We start from the raw sequence: 19,610 nt of genomic DNA on the forward strand, positions 1-19,610 counted from the left end.
TTCTAATGTCTCAAGAAAGTACTCGTTTATATGCTGCTAATTTGACAAAAAATTTAAGAATTTTAAAATAATTTTCTAACCATATTATATATTTTCTAACCATAATTACTAATTTGAAATTTATCATAGTATCCATCGTGTAAAGTAATTAAACATTTTTACATCAAAGGATAAGAATCGATGAATTTTTAAGTTTTTCACGATTACGTTCGCCAAAGGAAATAGATTGTTTCGGGTGAAATCAGTTAGTTAGCCATGCGAAACGTTCGATCGATTTGACGTTCCTCACGAGTGGCATCGATCGATCGATCGATCGATACTAAAAAGCGTTACACTAATCTTTCCGCCTACGCAAAAGTAACTTTCTCTGAAAAGATAGCGCTAGCTCGTTTCTTCGAGTTTAGATATCTATAAGATATCTATTTCGTTAACAAAAGAACACATCATATTTCTCCCGAAGCATCCCAATTCTTTCCAATTCCTCGTTTTTTCACCGTTTATTATACTTTCGCGATGCTTGGCAATTATTCTTTCCGTTCCTTTCTTCGGACGATTGACTACATAGACTTGGCTGTTTACGAGAAAGGGATGTTACGAAACGTCGGAAAGCAAAAGATCGGGGATGTCTTTTTTTTTTTTTTTTTTTTCTTTTTTCAAGCAATCCAACTTTCTACGATTAATGGCACAATGCGAACTTCAACTGTACCTCGACCAGGTACAGAGTTAATTCGGCACGAACGAAAATCAAACTTTATACATGCGTCAATTATTACTATTATTATTAGAAATTGGATGTCATGAGAGAATACAATAACTACGCATATCGCATGGTCCAGTGCTTTTGTCTCGACGTGGAAGTAGAAAGAGAAGAAGACAAATTGAAAAGAAAATTTCCTCTTGAAAATTAGTTTGAAAGATCCTCGATAAAATGCTCCCTCTCTCTCTCCCTCTCTCTCTCTCCGCCCTCCCCGCCATTCTAATCTTTCCTAGACGCGCGTAATAACTTTGAACGCCTCCATCGTTAAGATCAAATCGTTCGCCGTCGTTCGATTAAATCTCGCACGAAATCATGTGCGTCGAACAAAGTCAAGCTATAATACACGTGCTCTTTAATACGTCCCCATTGATATAATAATGGGCTTTGATGAATCATTAACGTCTCTTTAACGTAAGTCACTATCTTTGGTACCGATCGTTAAAGGAATCGATGAATCGTTCGTTACGAGAAGATATGGTCTCGAATACGGTCGAACGTAGAAACGAGTTCTTAAAAGGGACCCTTTAAAAGGAACTCGAGTGTCCATGAAACGAATAATTATCGATCGATCGCAAGGTTCGATTCATCGTTGTCAACATTCGGCCGATAATACGTTCTACCAAGATCGATAAAAGGGAGATGATATCTATTCCTTTGGATCAATAGCTATCGACGTAACATTTAACGGTTATTTCCTCCTATTATAATAACGGACAAATCCGAAGAAATATTTCGAAGAAAGAAACCTGAATGGTGCATTCCTGAATAAAAACGAGCGGAAGTGCAACGCCGAAGGGGAGAATTTCGATGCAATTTCCAATGCATTTAGCAACGATATTTCCGGCGGAGCTATGCCTATCTTTGTCGGCAAAAATACTCGAGTACTATTTCCTTTCTCTCTCTCTCTCTCTCTCTCTCTCTCTCTCTCTCTCTCTCGATGCATATTTCATGCGGTTTCCTCTCGAGCGAATGTTTGTCCGTTCCTAATGTCGTTGGAATTCACTCGAGTCGTTTGACTCGGACACAAGATTAAATTACCGCAGGATAGTTATATCTACTTATATTCCAGTCAATTTACCGTCTGCATTTTTCTTCTCGACTCTTGTAAGAAACTATTCCGAGATGAAAGTGTCTCGACTTTGTACTTTAGTATATCGAGAACGAAGGAGAATCAACAATTCGATGCGTCTGTGAAATCAATCGGTGCAATTTGAAATCCATTAGAATCGATTTCTTCGTCGAAGGCTCGAACTTAGAGGTGGATGAGAGAGAGAGAGAGAGGATGCGTGACGTAGCCGCTGGCGCTTCGCTCTTGGTGGTTTCACCGTGATTACGATCCAACGATGTTGAGCACATCACGAAGACATAGTCTCTAAAGAGAAGCTGGATCGTTGGTTGATCACGAATACAGAGTGTTTAGTCCAGATAAGTAGTCCGATCGTGGTACTAGTCTACTAGAAAAGAAGACTAAAAGAAGAATAAAATGAGAGATGACCGAAGTCGGTAGAAAAATCGATCGGTCGATTAACCACAATTTCTATGTTTTCCTATCTTTCCTGCTCTCTAATTTGCTGGGGGAAGCTTCTAAAAGGAGGGAAGAGAAATAAGTGGAGAGAGAGAGAGAGAGAGAGAGAGAGAGAGAGAGAGGGAGAGAAGGAAAGAAGGAAAAAGAAAAAAGTGGTCTTCAAGTTCACCGACAGTCACATCCGGATACTCCTTGCTTTTACTACGATGATAGCAACCATCCGGTTTCTATAGGTGAAGTCTCATTTCCGCGTGCGAGAGAGAGAGAGACAAGCTTCATGTAATTTCGTTTAACCCTTGAACTCCGTGGTTGACTTTCAAAAATAGAAATTGAAATGACGCTTGACTTATGAGAATTTCTACCGTGCGCAAATAAGCCGGTAGTTCTTCGCCCGTTAACTACCATCATGATCCATCTTCTAATCTTTTAGCCAATCGCGGCAGAAATTTATCCAGACAACTGGTAAGGCCGCTCGTCGATAATCCTAATAAAACGAATTCTATAGCTACCTAAGGAAAAAGTTCGATCATAACTTCCATACTGTCCCCATAAATAGTAATATCTTTCGCACGAAACGTAAGATGACTCTTCCTTTGCTTCGTTTTACGTTTAATTATATCAGAAGATGTTGAAATCTAAAGAGAAAGTCGGCAACGCACATAGGCGACGCGCGCACGTTAAAAATCATCAAAGTCATCGGTAGATCCTAATTTTGAAATTTTCAATCCTCATTTAATAATCGAAATTTTAACGAAAATCCGGATTACAAAGCGGAGAACTTCTTCCCTTCTATTGTTATTGGAGCTATATTTAATATAACGGTATCTTTTATTTTTCCTTACGATTCTCGATTAGGGAGAAAGTATAGCGTCGATTTGATTAAGGTACTCGCCAAGGTACTAAAATACTTGTATGCGAGCGAGACAGAATGCGGTTCTACAGCTTTGTAGCTAGACTATAAACGTGATTTTCCCACGTGCCTATAAAAGTAGCAATTTCAGGTGATTCCATACGACTTGGAATGAGTGGAATTTTCTCAATACCTGCCGAGTCGATACCTGCCTTTTAGGAATTCTTATTCGACATTAAATCAATAATACCTAAGTCTAAGTTCAATCGAACGTTTAAGCGTTGCTCGATCCTACTAGCAAACAAATATCCATTATCGTAAAAATACGTAAATACGTAAAGAATAAAATCTCATCTTATGCGATAACGTTAGAAGCCTGTAAATAGCCATGGTACACGCTTGACGTCACATTTTTCTCGCGGAAAGAACCGTTAAGGACGAGAGAGATTTGACTGACTGGTTTTCTGTTAGTCACACAATAGAAACGAACGGTAGATATTGAACGGAAGAAGAGAAGAGACAATGATCGACGACCGTGAAAGGTGTCCCATAGACGAAAGCAAGGATAGCAAGGGCTTGATGTAGAATGCAAAAAGATAAGGAGATAGAACGATCTAGAACGGAAGAATCGTTGAACCGGTGATCGCGATTGCATGTAGGCGAACGACTGACTAGCTTATCCCGTTTATAGGGAACTGTTATATCCATTGGCATGCCGTCGCGTCTGTCCTACTCCACTGGAAATACCATATCTATCTGGCAATGCCAATGACTTATGCCGAGATAGTGAACAGCACTACGTATAAGCCATTAAAAATCTTTCACTTCCAATCGTTTAAAGTTAAATTCGATTAAACGAATACGATTTGAAAACGAACTCGTTTTACCTTCCTCACGATCTCATTAATTCGATCCTAAAAGCATTTCGATTAATCGTAGTTTCGAATCAAGAGGAATTAAAAACAATACCAAGGCAAAAAGCGTTAAGATCGAAGGATCAGTTTTGCGAAGCAATTACTATTATTATTACTCCGCTCTAACGGGTAATGAAAATCACGAAAGAAATTGACCACGTACGCAATGTCACTTCATCGATACTTGCTATTACCTCTAACTAGGCCACGAATGCAGTTCATTTTCCATAGATAGTTTCGCCTCCTGTCTGTTTTCTTTGTCCTTAAGTATGTGTGCGCACGTGCACGTGCGCGCGCACGCGAACCCGTATAGCCGATCGTTGAAATTCCATTAACCGGACGCCTTAACGTGTTATAACGGTCGAATAATCTTCATTCGTGGAGGAACAGATATAAGGAAGTAAAGAGATTTCACGAGATTTTATTCGATTTGAATTTACTCTCGATCTCGTCGTACGCTAAAAGTTTCGAATGCTCGAGAAATGCTCGTTATGCTCGAAGGTGAGGAACAATCAATCGTGACTGTCTCGGCTGCTTTGCTTTCACTAATTTCAAATGCTTTGTCGAACGAAGACGAAGGGAAAAGGAAGAGAAAAGAAAAGAAAAGAAAAGAAAAGAAAAGAAAAGAAAAAATGACGAAGAATGGAAAAAATTTACGATCGAATGCTCGATTAAACTTTTTTATTACACCGAGTTCTTCGTAAAACTTATACCCATTGGACTTGAACGCAAATAAGATGTGGAAACAAGTCGCAAGTCGAAATTTCGAAATTTATACGATCGCGATAACAAATAAACCTTTGTGGAATTGTTAAAGCAGGAGAATCGTTCGACAGGTGAAATGGCGCGAGCGAGTCAAGGCACAACGACCATAGATTATAAAAATGATTGCCACACGTATGGCAATTAGTCGCGCTTGCTATAATTATATAGCAATTATTTCCATAGCCGTTCGATCGTCTATAAAGCTTCTTATTATTTTATCGCTTAAAGTTCCTTTTATCGGGAATTAGACGTAGCCGATGGGATTAGAAATTTATTTGCCATTTATTTGCGAGAAAAAGAAATGTACAATAGGAGCGATACGCGCGAGTTTCAGTAGGTTACCGTTACGGTACAGTTTCCCCCCAGGAATCGAAAGTATTACTCTTAGAATTAATCAATTTTAGAACGCGCCTTATTGTATATATATATATATATATCCTTTGAGCGTCCTCAATATTCTACCATACGTGTATTCGTTGTTCACCGATCGATTAATATAAACCTAGAGATAAAGTTTTTTTCTTTTCATTTGGGATGATTAATTGTAAGGTTTAAATAATCCATGATCACGGTCACGCTATATAAAGTCAGATTACGTTTAAATATCCCGAAGCAATTTGAATGACGTCCGATTTTATTCCGTAGGACCACCAATCGATAGACACGTCACGATGCCGTTTTGATTTACGTAGAGACGCCAGACGAGTTGGCTACGTCGATTCTACGAAAACCGTTATTCATCGTCACGTCCTATTATCTCTTCCCGTTAATTTTTTAGAGAAATTTCCAACGCGTGAATTTATACGCGGAAAGGACGACGGTTTCGCTTACGATCGGTTCGTTCATAGAGCTCCAAATACCGTTATAACAAAATTCTCGACTATCGTATCACGAGGCGGATGAGAAAGCAAAAGAGAGGCAGAGAGAGAGAGAGAGAGAGAGAGTCCAAAAGTCGGAGAAAATATCAAAACGCTTCTTTGGAAATTTATGGGCGACGTCTTGAGAAAAAACTTATCGATGTCTCCCTTACTGTTTTCTTTCTCTCCTTCTTTTCCTTTTTCTTTTCTTTTTTCTTTCTCAACGACGATATTTTTAATAACGCGGTAAACTTGAGGTTGAGGAAAATCATCGAACGAAGACTCATCGAAAGAATCGAGGAAAAAGCATCAAAGATACTTCCTCGACAATATCCAGAGAGAAAACGTTTAGGATAAATTTTCCGTCGTGAACGGAAAGCTCTACGAGCTGTTTCCTCGCACATCACGGAATTGCACCGTTTAACGTCGTCCTTGTCTTCTTCCGCACGTTTGACACACTTCACTGGATTATTCGTGCACGCGGCACTTGACGTGCCAAAGACGCTCGCGAAACTGAACCGGTCTCGACCGATAGGAAAAGGTACGAGGAGAAAAATGATAGGAAGAAAAGAGATTACGCGGTAGTCGAAGGAGACGAAGAAAAAGCAAGAGAAATGCTGCAAGTGTAATCCAAAGATAGGAATCTTGACGGAGAACCGAGAAGAATATAAATGGAAGAAGCAAATTCTCGGGAAGCGAGGACAAAGCGATGGGGAGGAAGAAAAAAATCGTGCAAGGCGCATAGAAGAAAAGCGGATAAGAAGGAGCTGATCGGAAGAAGATGACTCACCGTTCTTCCTATTTGCGCTGGACTGCGAGATGCGTACCGTGGCCATTGGACTGAGACAGGCTAGAAAAGCCGCTAGTCTTAGGACCGTGTGTAAGTCTCGACGGAACCCCATAACTCAAGTTTTCCAAATAATTCTCGTATCTTCTTCTTTTACTTCCCTTTCTTCCACCGATTCTCTTCTTCTTTATTCCCTTTTCTTCCACTTGGCGACAATAATACGACGGTCGGTGAACCAAGTCGACTCACGCGCGCGCTCGCGCGCGGCTTCTACTTTTGCTCTCGGAGCAAATCCCCGATGAACGGAGACTTTCCTTCCGAAGCGTACTCGCTGAGGCACTGGCTCAGAGCCGACTGAGACGTCAGTTATAAACTTTGTGCCTCGTGCCGCTCGCTCTTATATCAAAAGCGGTCGCTCTCCTCGAGAATCGTCGTATCTTAACGAAGAACTTTTCTTTCTCTTTTTCTCCTCTAAAGCCAGTTTATCTCCAAGTTGCAAACGTTGCTAATTCGTTTTTTTTCCCAAAAGGCTCTATCTTACGAAGATCGGAGAAACGAATGATAGATACGGAGAAAGGTAAGATCGGTCGTAAGTGTAGAGGCAAAGCACTCTAGGCGAGAGCGTGAACCTAGCGAGTTGTCTTGCGCTAGAACCTACCCAAATCGGTCGATTCCAAATTTAATTTTCCCAAGGAGAGATGTATTCTCCTATGGATCCCCTATCCTCAACCTCGGTACACCTCGTTACGCTTGCCTTTTGCACACCTATTTAAAACCTATCGCTCCACCTCGGGCTCCTTACGATTGGCTCTTGCCCCAATTCCTTGCCCAATGGTACACTCTCGAGCACGTTCACCTCCTTTTCAGATGGTGGAGCACTACTAGCTGTCTGTGCGAGAGAGAGAGAGAGAGAGAGAGAGAAAGACGGAGGGCGGGAGGGAGGGAAAGGAAGCTAACGGGGAGAAAGAGACAGCCGTGCACGCATAGCAAGCCAGAGAGAGAGAGAGAGAGAGAGAAAAGAAATGTGTCGAGGAGGTGGTAAGCTTCAGCAAGGTGGTTGAAATCGAGAGTAGGTGGTTTCGAATCTCTGGAATCGTCACCGTGCCGTTTGACGATACTCATAGCTTGGCAAAAGCGACGCTGGAGGTTTTCCCTTCATGGAGAAGGAACAGGAGCGGAGACACGTTCGTGGCACGGTGAAGGTGCCTTCGAGGTGGGGCTCTATCGTACGACCGAGATATATCGACTCCCATTCGCGCTCTCTCCTTGTCCTTCCTTCGTTCGCTCTCGCCTTCCATTTCAGCCGATTCAGCCTTCCTGCGCAGCATTCGTGTTCGTGCACAAAACTGCACAACACGGCGACGCCACGGCTGAACGAACTCACGAACGACGGTTCCCTCGGTAACTCGTCGACAGACCCAGTGTACGGTGTCCGCTTCTCTCAGAGAACGAGATAGATACCACGAGAGGTACCGCGCGTGGAACACGCGTGGAACCGCACGCTGGGCTAACTTTCAACGCCTTTCAATTTCGCGCTTGCCGCACCAGAAAAAGAAACGTACGTTATTGCGATAATAATCCTTCCTGATATAAACTTTGACAAAGCGAAAGGGCTCTATGAACTATTCCACATTAGTAAGCGATTCGTTCGATCTTTAACAAGCCAATCGTCCATTGATATTTAGATATATTAATCCCTCCGTTTTCCTCAGAATCAACGATCTTCTCCTTTAAATGGAAATTCGATCGATCTCTCATACCTCCAATTAGTATGAAATTTCAAGCGGGTCGAAATTTTATCTTACAATCCTTATTGAGGAGCGCTATATCAAACATCGCGATATTGAAAACCGTTAAACAACATGATGACAGTTTCGTTCGTCATCGTTATAATTAAACGTTGTTGAAAATATTGCACTTTTATCGTTTAAACCTTGATAAGAGAAAAATTTCTTGACTTTGTAGACGAATTGTTGCCATCGTTAATACAAATTAATCGTCATATTAATCCATACGTCGTGAAATTAAATTTGAAAGGAAAAGTCGAGTAGAACATAGGAGAAGGAGAAATACATATACAATATCAGGAATCTCTTTTTCTCCCGAAGAGAAAAGCAAGCGAGCGGAACGACACGCTCGGCTTTTGCCAAGCCGAGTGCGAGTGAAATGCTATCGTCCTGGCACGCGACGCATTCTAATAGTCTCGCTCTATGCTTTTCTATCCTCCTCTCTCGCGTAAATATCTACTCGTGTTTCCTTTCTACCACCTACACACGCGCGCGCTCTCTCTCTCTCTCTCTCTCTCTCTCTCTCTCTCTCTCTCTCTCTCTCTCTCTCTCTCTCTCCTGCTACAAAACAAGGATCCCAACTCACCCGGAAGACTCCTACGCACGATCGATTCGAAGATTAGAATCTAAAAACCGATAGCGAATTCGCTAAACGCGTATACGATCTATATAGGTCTCAAAATTAGAGATCGCTCGATCGATTTCGGACACTTTCCAATATCCACTTTAATCGACAGATAAGTAGCAATTGGAAATTCAATGTTACAGGTAAACGTCCGCGAATACTTTTGCTCGAAATGACATTCGGCGAAATGAACGGGATCATAGATAAATACATATTCATGAGCAAATTCGTTTCCCTAATAACTTTTATTCCCTCGTGCGATATTTTTCTTCCACAAGTACACTTTGGCGTCTCGTCTATCGGCAACCTGTTTCGAATTCCTTTCTTTTTTTCTTTGCACTAATTTGAAACTTGTTCCTACCTCGACGAGGACAAACGTAAAAGAAATTATTTCATCATTTTTTTCTTTTTTTCCCCCGTTACGAACGTTGAGCAGTAGCATATTCCCCAAGATGTTTCGTCTACGCGTCGAGATTAAATTTTGCACTTTGCTCCCGTTAAAAAAAAAATGAAAGACTCGATCGAGCAAGGCACGGTCGCGACCAACGACCTGTCTTTCTTCTTTTCCACTTTTTCCCCTTTTCTTTGTTCTTTGTTATCGTGAAAGTCTAGTTCGTTGCGAAATATATTTCTGGACAGGTTCGTTTTAATCGTTACGTTACTTTCGGGAGGAATTTGTCTTTTGTGATCCGCGATCCGCGAATGATTACGTAAAACCGTTCTTAGGACGTTAGGCTTTCACAAACGAGCTTCTTTTCTTTTTCGAAACTTATAAACGGAGAAGAGCACAATACAATCTCGTCTCGTACTCCTACCTAATCGTCTATTAGCTCGTAACGCCAGCTAAATATAATTATTCCCTTTTTACGCACCAAGCTCCTCTATTTTTTATTCTCCTTTCTTTTTTTTTTTTTTTTTTTTCTTTTTCTTTTCTTTTCTTTTAAAAGCAGCGACCCGTCATTTCTCATTATTTCTTTCCTCTTTTTGTTTTCCTTTTTCACCCCCTATTATCTGAAAATCCTCGTTGAATAAACTTTTAAGTGTAGCCTTATTATTCGACCATCGATATTCCGTAAATCGTAACGACGATCAAAGTTGATAAAAGAAAAGGGTCGATCCCGTAAAAGAGCTAATTGAAAATCTGCCTTCGATCTTATCGCTCGTCCTATATCGATCGATCCGGCTATTGAAAGATTTCGTGTCGATCTCGTTCTGGGTAAGATACTTTTTCAAAGCGTTCCGGTCACCTGGCTTTAAAAAGTAAAAGCGTTCGAAGCAGCAATCGTTCTCGCATACGAGAACCGATCTCTGTTCCTGGCACCATTGTGAATGCGAATCGTGACTATTTACTATCGATCCTATGATCGCTTCTGAATCGAGAAGGTGCACGGACAATGACGTAATGAGAGAGCGATTGCAGAATACAGGGGAGAACAGAGACCGGAGATCAAATGTGGAACATAGAGCCAGGATGAATGGAATTCAATGGAATTACGCCCTAGCCCTTCCGATGTACTTCAAATCGAATACTCTTTATTAAAACTCGGTATTAAAACGGAACTTTTCTATGAGACATTGAGACGGACAAATTTTTTTATCGTGCGTCCGTAATAAAAGTTAACAACGGCTTTTAACGGCTTTCCCATTATTGACAAACAAATAATATCCAATATTATATCTATTTGGGTATTATTCGGAGTGACTTATTATCGCGAGCGTATCTAAACTAATCAAAATTCCTCTCGTTCTCGTAATCATTGTCTTTTCAGAATGGATTGCTACATTTAAATCGAGCCGCCACTGTCACGTACCGCGTGTGTTTAACAAACGGCTATTTAAAACGATTTCGCCGGCTAAACTCGCACATTCCGTGGCATTCTATTCTAATGTAGATTCTAATCGCGTGCGATACTCAAAGGATAACGCTCGCCTTTGACTTTGGCCGCGCTTTCCACATTTTCGCCTTTCATATTTGTCGATTATTTTTAAAAAGAATTTCGCAGTTTGTATTAAAAAAAAATCGCTCGCTCAGTGATAGATTATAAATTGATTGGGATATGGTCGCGAGAAAAGGGGAAAATAAAAAGGTACCGTTCTCCTTCGGTTCGTTTTCTTTGTCAAAGAAAAAGTACGTGAAAATAATATGCGCAGAATTAAAATGCCGATTTGCGAGATCAGGACATACAAGAATAACATTATCTACGGTTAACCGATACCTTTAAACATCGACGTACACTGCGAACGATCGAGAACTGTCCATGGGGTTTTTGAGCGACTTTCTAAAACTATCGCAAACTACGAACTATAAGGCCGGGCACTCGCTATAAAGTTTTTACGAGAGCCGGTTATCCAATCGCAACAAGGCGTACCTTTCGATTTAACGGTTATACGAAATTAAGCTTATCGTTTTTCTTGCGTTAACGGACACGTCACGATAGGCTGTTCCGCGACTCGTCGATTCCAGCTATTGCCAGCTAATCCCACCTAATACTGGCTAATTCCGATCGAACCGATCGATTTTCCATTCTCATTCGTTAATATTCGCTTGACATTTCTAAGGGGAGTTTTTCACGTGGACAGTGTTATATATTTAAGGGGAGAGGAGAAATGGACGAAGGAAAAAGAGAAAGGAAATTGAAAGGGGATTTGTTGGTAGGGCCAAAATCGATCGCATTAGTCGTCGTCGTTGACGACGTGATTCTTCTTCGTTCTAACGAACGTGCTGGCCGTTCGTTATTATACGAATTGGCCACGAAAACGCCACGGGGAGTCTAGACACGCGTATGGATTTAATTAAGTCGTGCTATAGTCATAGATACGTTTTTCGTAGCTGTCAACGGGAAACGATAATTAACTATAGATAAATCGGCTTAGAGCTCGCCTTCTATAGTATCATTTGCCATTCACGCTGGATACCGGGTTCGCCAAGTTGACCAAAACCAATAATTTCCCAGATCCAACGGATCGTCGATGTGTTTCAGAATGATCGAGAGTAAAGAGAAAAGGGAAAAGAAATTTCTGGTTTAATTCAGGCGTACCCGTATCTTTTTCTCTCCCTCTCCGTCTCTCCCTCTGTTCGCGCCATATGACGGGAAAAGGCATTTGTTTAATTTATAAATAATACGTCGGAAGGGACGTACTGTGTTTATGCATAGTGGCTCAATACAATCGCTTCCGCATTACGATGTCGCGTCGCAATTAATTAACGAATTATTATTATTATTATCATTATTATCATTATTATTGTTATTATTAACGACATATCGTTAATTACGATAGAATTTGGTCGCACAATATCCACGAGTTATATCGCGAACAATATCTTAGTCGGCCGGATAAAGGGATTGGACTCGAGCGGATCGATAGCGTGTAGTCAATAGCGCGAGTAAAAACGGTCTCCTCGAACGAAAGCGAACGAATTTACATTTAAATTTAACGAGAAAAAAGCGTATAATGGTCGTGTAACAACGTGACTCAAATGAAAGCCAAATGAAATTTCGGAATTGGCTGCTAATCTCTCCGAACGCAACTCCAGAGAAAAGCGAAAAAGTTTTCAAGTTGCATTTGAATTCTATACTAATTGATATCGAAGAAACAGACAGATCGGGGAAAGAAATGTCGTTTGTTTAACATTTTTCGCATCGACTTCCGCGTGACTCATGTTTCTAAGCCATGATCGTCTAATCGACATTATTATGTTTCTTTCTCCTTCTTCACTGTCTACTTTTCTACTTTTTCTACGCTACTCGTCGATCGCACCGCTCTCGTGGGAAATTAAGTGAAACCCATTTTGCGTTATTAAACGTAAAAATTTATAGACTTTTTATACGTCATTAAGATATTCATAAATCCATCTACAATACTTTGCCTTCGAGCTTTACCAACTTTCCAGGCAATTATATGACGAGAACAGTTATGTCTCCTGGTGCAATTACATACTATCCCCTGCTATAAGTAAAAATTCATTTTCAAAAATGCCATAAACTACGGATCTAAATCTAAGAAACATATAAGACAATTGCTCGTGGATGGACGACGGAAAGCGGAAGTTTCCCAATTCGTATCTCGAAACTGCGTAAATCGGTTATCGACGGGAGTTCCACCTTTCGAATCGTTTTCGCCTGTGAAATAAACTCCGAGTGCACCAACATACCTGTCTAATTGAGTGAGTAACATGCTAAAACACAAATAAACGATACGAAGTTGGCTTCTATCGTCCATTAGAGGAGTCCATTGGGAAGCAGAATCGTAACGATGCGTGAAATGATCGTAACGAGCGCCTACTGTTTATTCTCTCTCTCTCTCTCTTCTCCCTCTGTAGTTTTAAATCGTACCGCGACAACGTTCTCGTTTCTTCTCTTTTGCTTTTCAAACGAAACGACTTTGAATTCGCATATTTACCCTTCTCTTGCACGGTTCGATGCCGACGAGTTTAAGCGATTATTTTTCCGAACAAATAGTCGATAGTAGTTTTGTTAAAAAATATTAACAGATAAAACCGAACAATTACATGTGCCACGAGCAACCGCTAATTAGGGCTCGTCGTACTCACTCGCAAAAAGAGAGTCGAACTTGTCGGTGAATGTCTGTGCGTGTAGTACATATGTACCTACATCATTCGCACTCATTCCTACACCGCTCTATACGCAGAAGAATTGGTCGAGAAGAATCGAGAGATCGATCGGCCGGGCCTTTTTAACCGCTACTTTTTCTCCGTACGTTTCGAAAGGGCCCCCGCGTAATTGCACGCGTACTTTCATCCTTCACATTGACACGCCGTTTATTTGCGAGAGAAAGAAAGAAGAAAGTTCTTCTTTTCGGGAGCTCTCGTCGAAAGGCCTCTCATTTTTCTTCTCTCTCTCTCTCTCTCTCTCTCTCTCTCTCTCTCTCTCTCTCTCTCTCGTGAGACATTATTCCATTAAAGTTCAAATAAAAGTAATAAGAATGGAATGATTATTAGCCCTGTTGTCTCGTTGTACTCGTTGCACTTTTTCGTGCCATTAGAAGAACACTAATAGAGATACCTATCCATTTTGAACTTGCGAAGTATCAGGGGAATGCGAATAAGTGGAACGGACGTTTCCGATATACTTTCGGTTCACGGTTAAGGAACAATAAGGCGAATAAAAAGCTGAATCGGTATAACGATACTAATCGTACATACCAACTTAATTCTATCTAATCCATTTAGTTCGTTGAATCTATCCGGTAAACGCGAGAGGACGCGTGCTTCAATTGAATTTCGTATTAATTAAATTTTCTAGAAATCTCATTTATGAACAAGAGGCAAACAAGAAAATAACAAGGTGAAGGTTAAAATGAATGGTTCTAAAATGAGTATCGCGATATTCGTCTTCGATCGCACGAAGCAAAATTCTGAAATTTTGGTTGGTTGGAATAGTCAAACCGCATATGTACCTATACGTTTACTTTGCTTTCGTTTCAATAAAAAACAATGCATTCGTTAGAATAGAACTTAACAAATCTCAAGCAGAGCAATCTCTATCGATAAGAGAAAGTGAAAATGTAGTAAAAAGTGATGTAAACTCTTATTAATAAAAAGAGAGTAAAATTGTTTAAGGTCCACGCTTCGTAGGTACCATCAAATCGTTCGTGAGTTTGAAATGTATGCAATTCGATTGTACGTAAGCCGATCCCTTTACCGAGTGATTTCGAGCACGAAATGCGAGAACAAACGCACCCTTTTCAATGCTACGGTGTCTTAGACCATAAACGAATAGCATCGGCGCATGCCGAGCATGGAATAAATAACAAACGATGAAGGGAAATAAAGATTTTCGAACGAACAAATATCGATCGTAATCGATCGTAGCTCGATTTCGTACAAAATAGCGAGATGGAAAGTTATGATAGGAGAGAAAGCCAAGCGGAAGACGTGTAATGAGATTACATTTTATTGAAAGGAAAAGAAAAGAAGAGGGATGACGAATCGACGAATAAACGCGTTTTATTTGGAAAAAAAAAGAAAAAAAGCGAACGAAAGAAACAAGAGAACAGAGAGAGAGAGAGAGAGAGAGAGAGAGAGAGAGAGAGAGAGAGAGAGTCCAGTATTCGGTATAGCGTTAAACAGAATATCGATTTCTCGGATAAGGATCGGTATTATATCGCGAATAGAATGGGGGGGTATTACTATTTATGCTTGTACGCAGGTGCATTCGACGTATATCTCGTACGAATGCGCGTCGCGAACGTTCGTTCGTGGCAAACTTCTAATTTTATACTATTATAGGAATCATTCTCTATGATAGAGAACGATCGCGTTTTCGACCGATCTTATTGTTTTCTCCGAAATATTATAATATTAAATGATCGACACTTATTTTTTTTGTCTTTTATTACGGCTCGACATCCGGGAAAGTATTTGCTCGCGACGAATCTATCTCTCGAAATGAACAATAATAGAATTCCGCCTTAGTGCCGAGCGCGCTAATCCTAAAGAGTTATACTCGAACTCGCGCATAGATAGAAACAATTGAACAATTTTCTCACGTTCCAATAAGCTGGTAACGGATTACGACTACCATAATAATTGTATTCTTTGCAATATTACGTTCGTACATTGGGGCAGAGAAAAAGTACGTAAAAAAGAAAAGAAAAAGGGCGGAAAATGGGAAGACTTTTCAAGCAAAGTGGAGTAAGCTGAAAGAAAATAAACGAACGAATCCGTAAATTGTTATACTTTATTATTATCACGGTGATTTTGAGCACCAATGGAAGAGTATCATTATCGATTAATTGTTACGGGACGATTTATCGTGCAGCTTCCCTTCCTTCGCTTCTCTCCGAACGGTACTGGAACGTAGCCACGCGCAACGTCCTTCTACGTAAAACTCCTTGGCGCATATTTCACGTGATCGGACCACGTTCGTAAAAAAGAGAAGAAAAGACGGAAAAAGAAAGATAAATGGAGATGGAAATAATGAGAGCGCTTCGATCGAATATCTAAGTCAGGTGTCTCTCGAAAACTTTCACCCTAATTCCTCCTAGACGGCGAAGGCTTATCCCCCTTCTATGTTAATCCGAGCACGCGTGTTCCGATTTCCAGCGTGCGAGAAAACGCGTTGCCGCTCGTAAAACGTGCATATGCCGTACAGTACGGTATGTACGTACTTCATTTCTTCACGGTATCCTCAGTGAAAGTTTTCTTCCCTGGTGATCGAAAAAAATACCGTCTCTCCTTCCCTTTTTCTTAGCCATCGTTGGCTAATTATTATTCTTTCATGAGATTGAAACGAAATCACTTATTAGCTCAGAGATCCGATTCGATCCGATTCGATCCGATCGACGGCTTAGTCGCGCAGCCAGATCTCGATCTAACGGTCGGTGAAACCGAAGACAAACGAACTCGAAATTAAGGCATTTAAAGAAAAAGGGCACTTGAGAAGCGAGAAATCGAAATATCAATGTCAAAAACAAATCGACGATAGATTATACTTGTCGCGGAGGAGTTATGTGCGTAATCGTATCGAAGCGTTATGACGGGAAATAAATTCTAGTTCCGGGCGTATTCGCTTTTTCGTGTTCTAAAAAATTATCCTAGAACGCCCGCCAGCGGCCCGTCTCCTTCCACAAAGTTAAGCCTATAATAAAGTTTATATAGCCTAGCACAATATATGCATGTCGTATATTTCTATTTCGAAATCGCAAATAAATCAGTCACTTCCATTGGCGTGCTAACATCGATCCTCGGACCGTCTAACGTCATGATTTTCTTCCAGCAAAGGATATCGCGACCATCTTGGTGCCATATAAATGCAGATAAAAAAAAAAAAAGAACGACTAGTCGAGATGATATCTTTGGACGCGCATAAAAATCAGGCGAAGCGCTGCGGAAAAGGGAGAAGGGAGAATGAAATTTCATGCGGTGACCGCGTTCCGGTAGCTATTGCATTTCTGTTGCTGGAAAACTCTTAAGAATGTACGAGTATAGGTACTCCACGACGCACTCTTCGACGCTTCATACGTATACATGTCTTGTTTCTTATAAATGTATAAGAAGAAATGTATAAGAAATGTATAAAATGTATAAGCCTCGTCGAGCTTAGCCAGTGAACCGAATATCCTTAACGCAGAAATAAATTTAATCGAAGTTATTATTAAATCTAATCTAAAAATGTAAAATCTTATTGAACCCGACTAAAACGCCTTTAACGTCCATCCGCACTTAATTTAAATGAAAATTATCTCCTATCCGGTTAATTATGCTCTTAAACGCGTCCTTTAAAACTCTTAATTACGCTCCAAACATTACTTTCCACACATATACTTTCCTTATTTACCCAGTCAACCCCACCTACCCTCGAAATACGTTTTCATTCGATCTTTTTGCCGTATTTCCCTAAGCCGTACAGGTTCCGCTCTACATATAAACGAACGGAAACGTTCTTTCTTTAATACATATGCATTTACGTACGTATCCACACTCGCACATAATATATAGCAACGTCCACTCGCATATACTTGCCATTAAAGCCCAATAAAAACGCATATTGCCGCAGTGCGGCGTGTAGACTCGGTAAAGTAATTTCACCATCGTTCGAACCGCGCTTGATTATAGGCTCTTGCACGTACAGAAGACATCGATCTCTCATACAGAGCTATCCACGGTATCGCCTTCTTAGAAATATTACTCTTCAATATTAATAATTTGCCAATAAAAATGACGGACGTAAGGTAGGTAAATAAGTAAATGAGTAAGTAAGTACCTATATATTTCCTTTGAGTGCTTCGATTCCTTCGAGAAAAATTGTCGTTTCAATACAATTCAAAGGACCAACGTGACTTTCCTTGATTCGCCGTTGTACACGAGTATCGATGCATTTATGCTACTTCATTATCAGAGATTATTAACTTGGATAGATATATTTGATGATCGAATTTAATAGAAATAATTGCAAAATTACCTCTGATATTGTGGATTTATTGGAATTATCAGAAACTGAGGAACGACAATTAAGCGATCGACAAAAGACTTATTACCGTATTGGACATAACTACCACCGGTCTGTCTTTCTCGTGTCATTAAACGTTGCTGGCGAAACTGCAAGTGGTCATGCGACTACCGGTATTATCCGCGCTTCGTTCAAGTAAACGAATGCCGTTTAACCGTGGCTGGCTAACGAAAATATCTCTTTTCGCCGCTATCGACTGAAGAAAATTTTAGCGTAAGAGGGGAAAGGGTCGAAAGAAGAAAAAAATATTGACCGAGGCTCGTATCGTAAGAACGGGTCACACATTCTCCTTTGCGCACACTCGAACGACCAGAACGTTCACCGAAAGAGTGTTGAGCATTGCAATTCGTCTCGCACGAGCGCTCGCGCGATTTTCGAGTCTTTCCAGAGCGAGAAGTAGTTGGAGAAACGGAGGGAGAGAGAGAGAGAGAGAGAGAGAGAGAGAGTGGGGGGGAGGGGAGGAAGGGAAAAAGACTCGAATCCCGCGCACAGCTGGACACATAAGTCGTTTCTATCTTTTCCTTTTAATCCTTTCCTACGTCTCACTACTCTCAGACTTAGGATATTAAATAGTGGTCTCCGATCGAACACTTTCACTATCGTACGACAATAGTTTGCACCTTTGAATATCGCTCTCGCTACCGGCCAAATCGAGTATAAATTCAGATTTAATCTTCTTCTGAAATTGAAGCCAATGCGATAACTGACATTTACCGGCAATCCAAATTGACATCATCTTGCCCCTCCTTTTGCTCGTTTATTCGTGCTTAGATAAGTATCATCGTTTATAAGCCAATCGAACGAAGTTCGTGAAGTCATGAATGAACTAAAGTAGACGCTAACGACGAGCGAAACGATCGCTGACAGAAAATCGATCGAAAAGGGGGATTCTCTGTCTCTCTCTCTCTCTCTCTTCCGTTTACTTTTCTCTACGAGCTCACTTGGAAGTAAAAGCATAGTTTATAATTTAATCCTCGTGACAGTGTTAGCTGGTGCAAGGCTACACGGAGAACGGACGTCGATCGCGTCCGTGACGCAACAGGATCGTGCTACGGCAAAATTCAATCGCTACGTATTAGCTAATTACGATGGAACGAGTAACATTGTATGCAAATGCACTTTTCTCAAGTCGCAAAATAATCGATGAACACAAAATAGAATTCATAAAGAAAAGAAGGTTGTTCCTCCTATCAGAGGGAATTCTACATTTCCGTCCCTCTTTCCCGATATAGAGACCCTCCGTCATCGAGTCGATCGAGCAATTTTCAAGAAACTCATATACGCCCATATACGAAATACTCCCGAGTGTCCAAGAGAAAGTTGGTGGTTAAAGAAATGTCGAAACAATACGCATATCCTTCTTCCAGTCGATTTAACCTAAAAGCAAGCAAGATAATGGTTAACGAGGTAACATCGGCGGGAGGACTGAGGCAAAGGATGAGGTAAACGCGGCGAGTAACAAAGCGGCTAACGAAATACCGGAGATGCCACGATCGATCGTTCGGTAGCTTCGTCCGTTTGGTGGAGGAGGAGTGATCGCGCTCTCACGCTCTTCCCACAAAGCCAGTCTTAGTCGACCGTTGTCTCCATCCGGCCAAACTATATCGAACCAATGCAAGCCAGTTGGATTGTCCGATCCCCTCCACCCGGTCTTTCCTTCTACTCTCATCTCTCTTTTGTTCCGATCATTAATTTATCTCGGAGCGTTGGATGTGTAGCACGTTACTACCGTCATTGTGCGTCCTTGCCCAACAAAAGCCATAGCAACGAT

At 40.9% G+C, this 19,610-nt stretch overlaps 1 protein-coding gene across 1 annotated transcript in view; it reads right to left on the reverse strand.

Annotated features, from left to right (window-relative positions):
• Positions 1-7,184, reverse strand: part of LOC124424271 (laccase) — a 28,246-nt gene extending 21,062 nt beyond the window's left edge. Inside the window, exon 1 of the mRNA XM_046963084.1 lies at positions 6,459-7,184. Coding sequence (XP_046819040.1) covers positions 6,459-6,570 — 112 coding nt within the window. The 5' untranslated portion in view covers positions 6,571-7,184. The remainder of the gene's footprint in view (positions 1-6,458) is intronic.
• Between the last annotated feature and the right edge of the window lie 12,426 nt (positions 7,185-19,610).

The sequence above is a fragment of the Vespa crabro genome, chromosome 5, assembly GCF_910589235.1.
Source record: "Vespa crabro chromosome 5, iyVesCrab1.2, whole genome shotgun sequence".
Taxonomy (NCBI): Eukaryota; Metazoa; Arthropoda; class Insecta; order Hymenoptera; family Vespidae; genus Vespa; species Vespa crabro.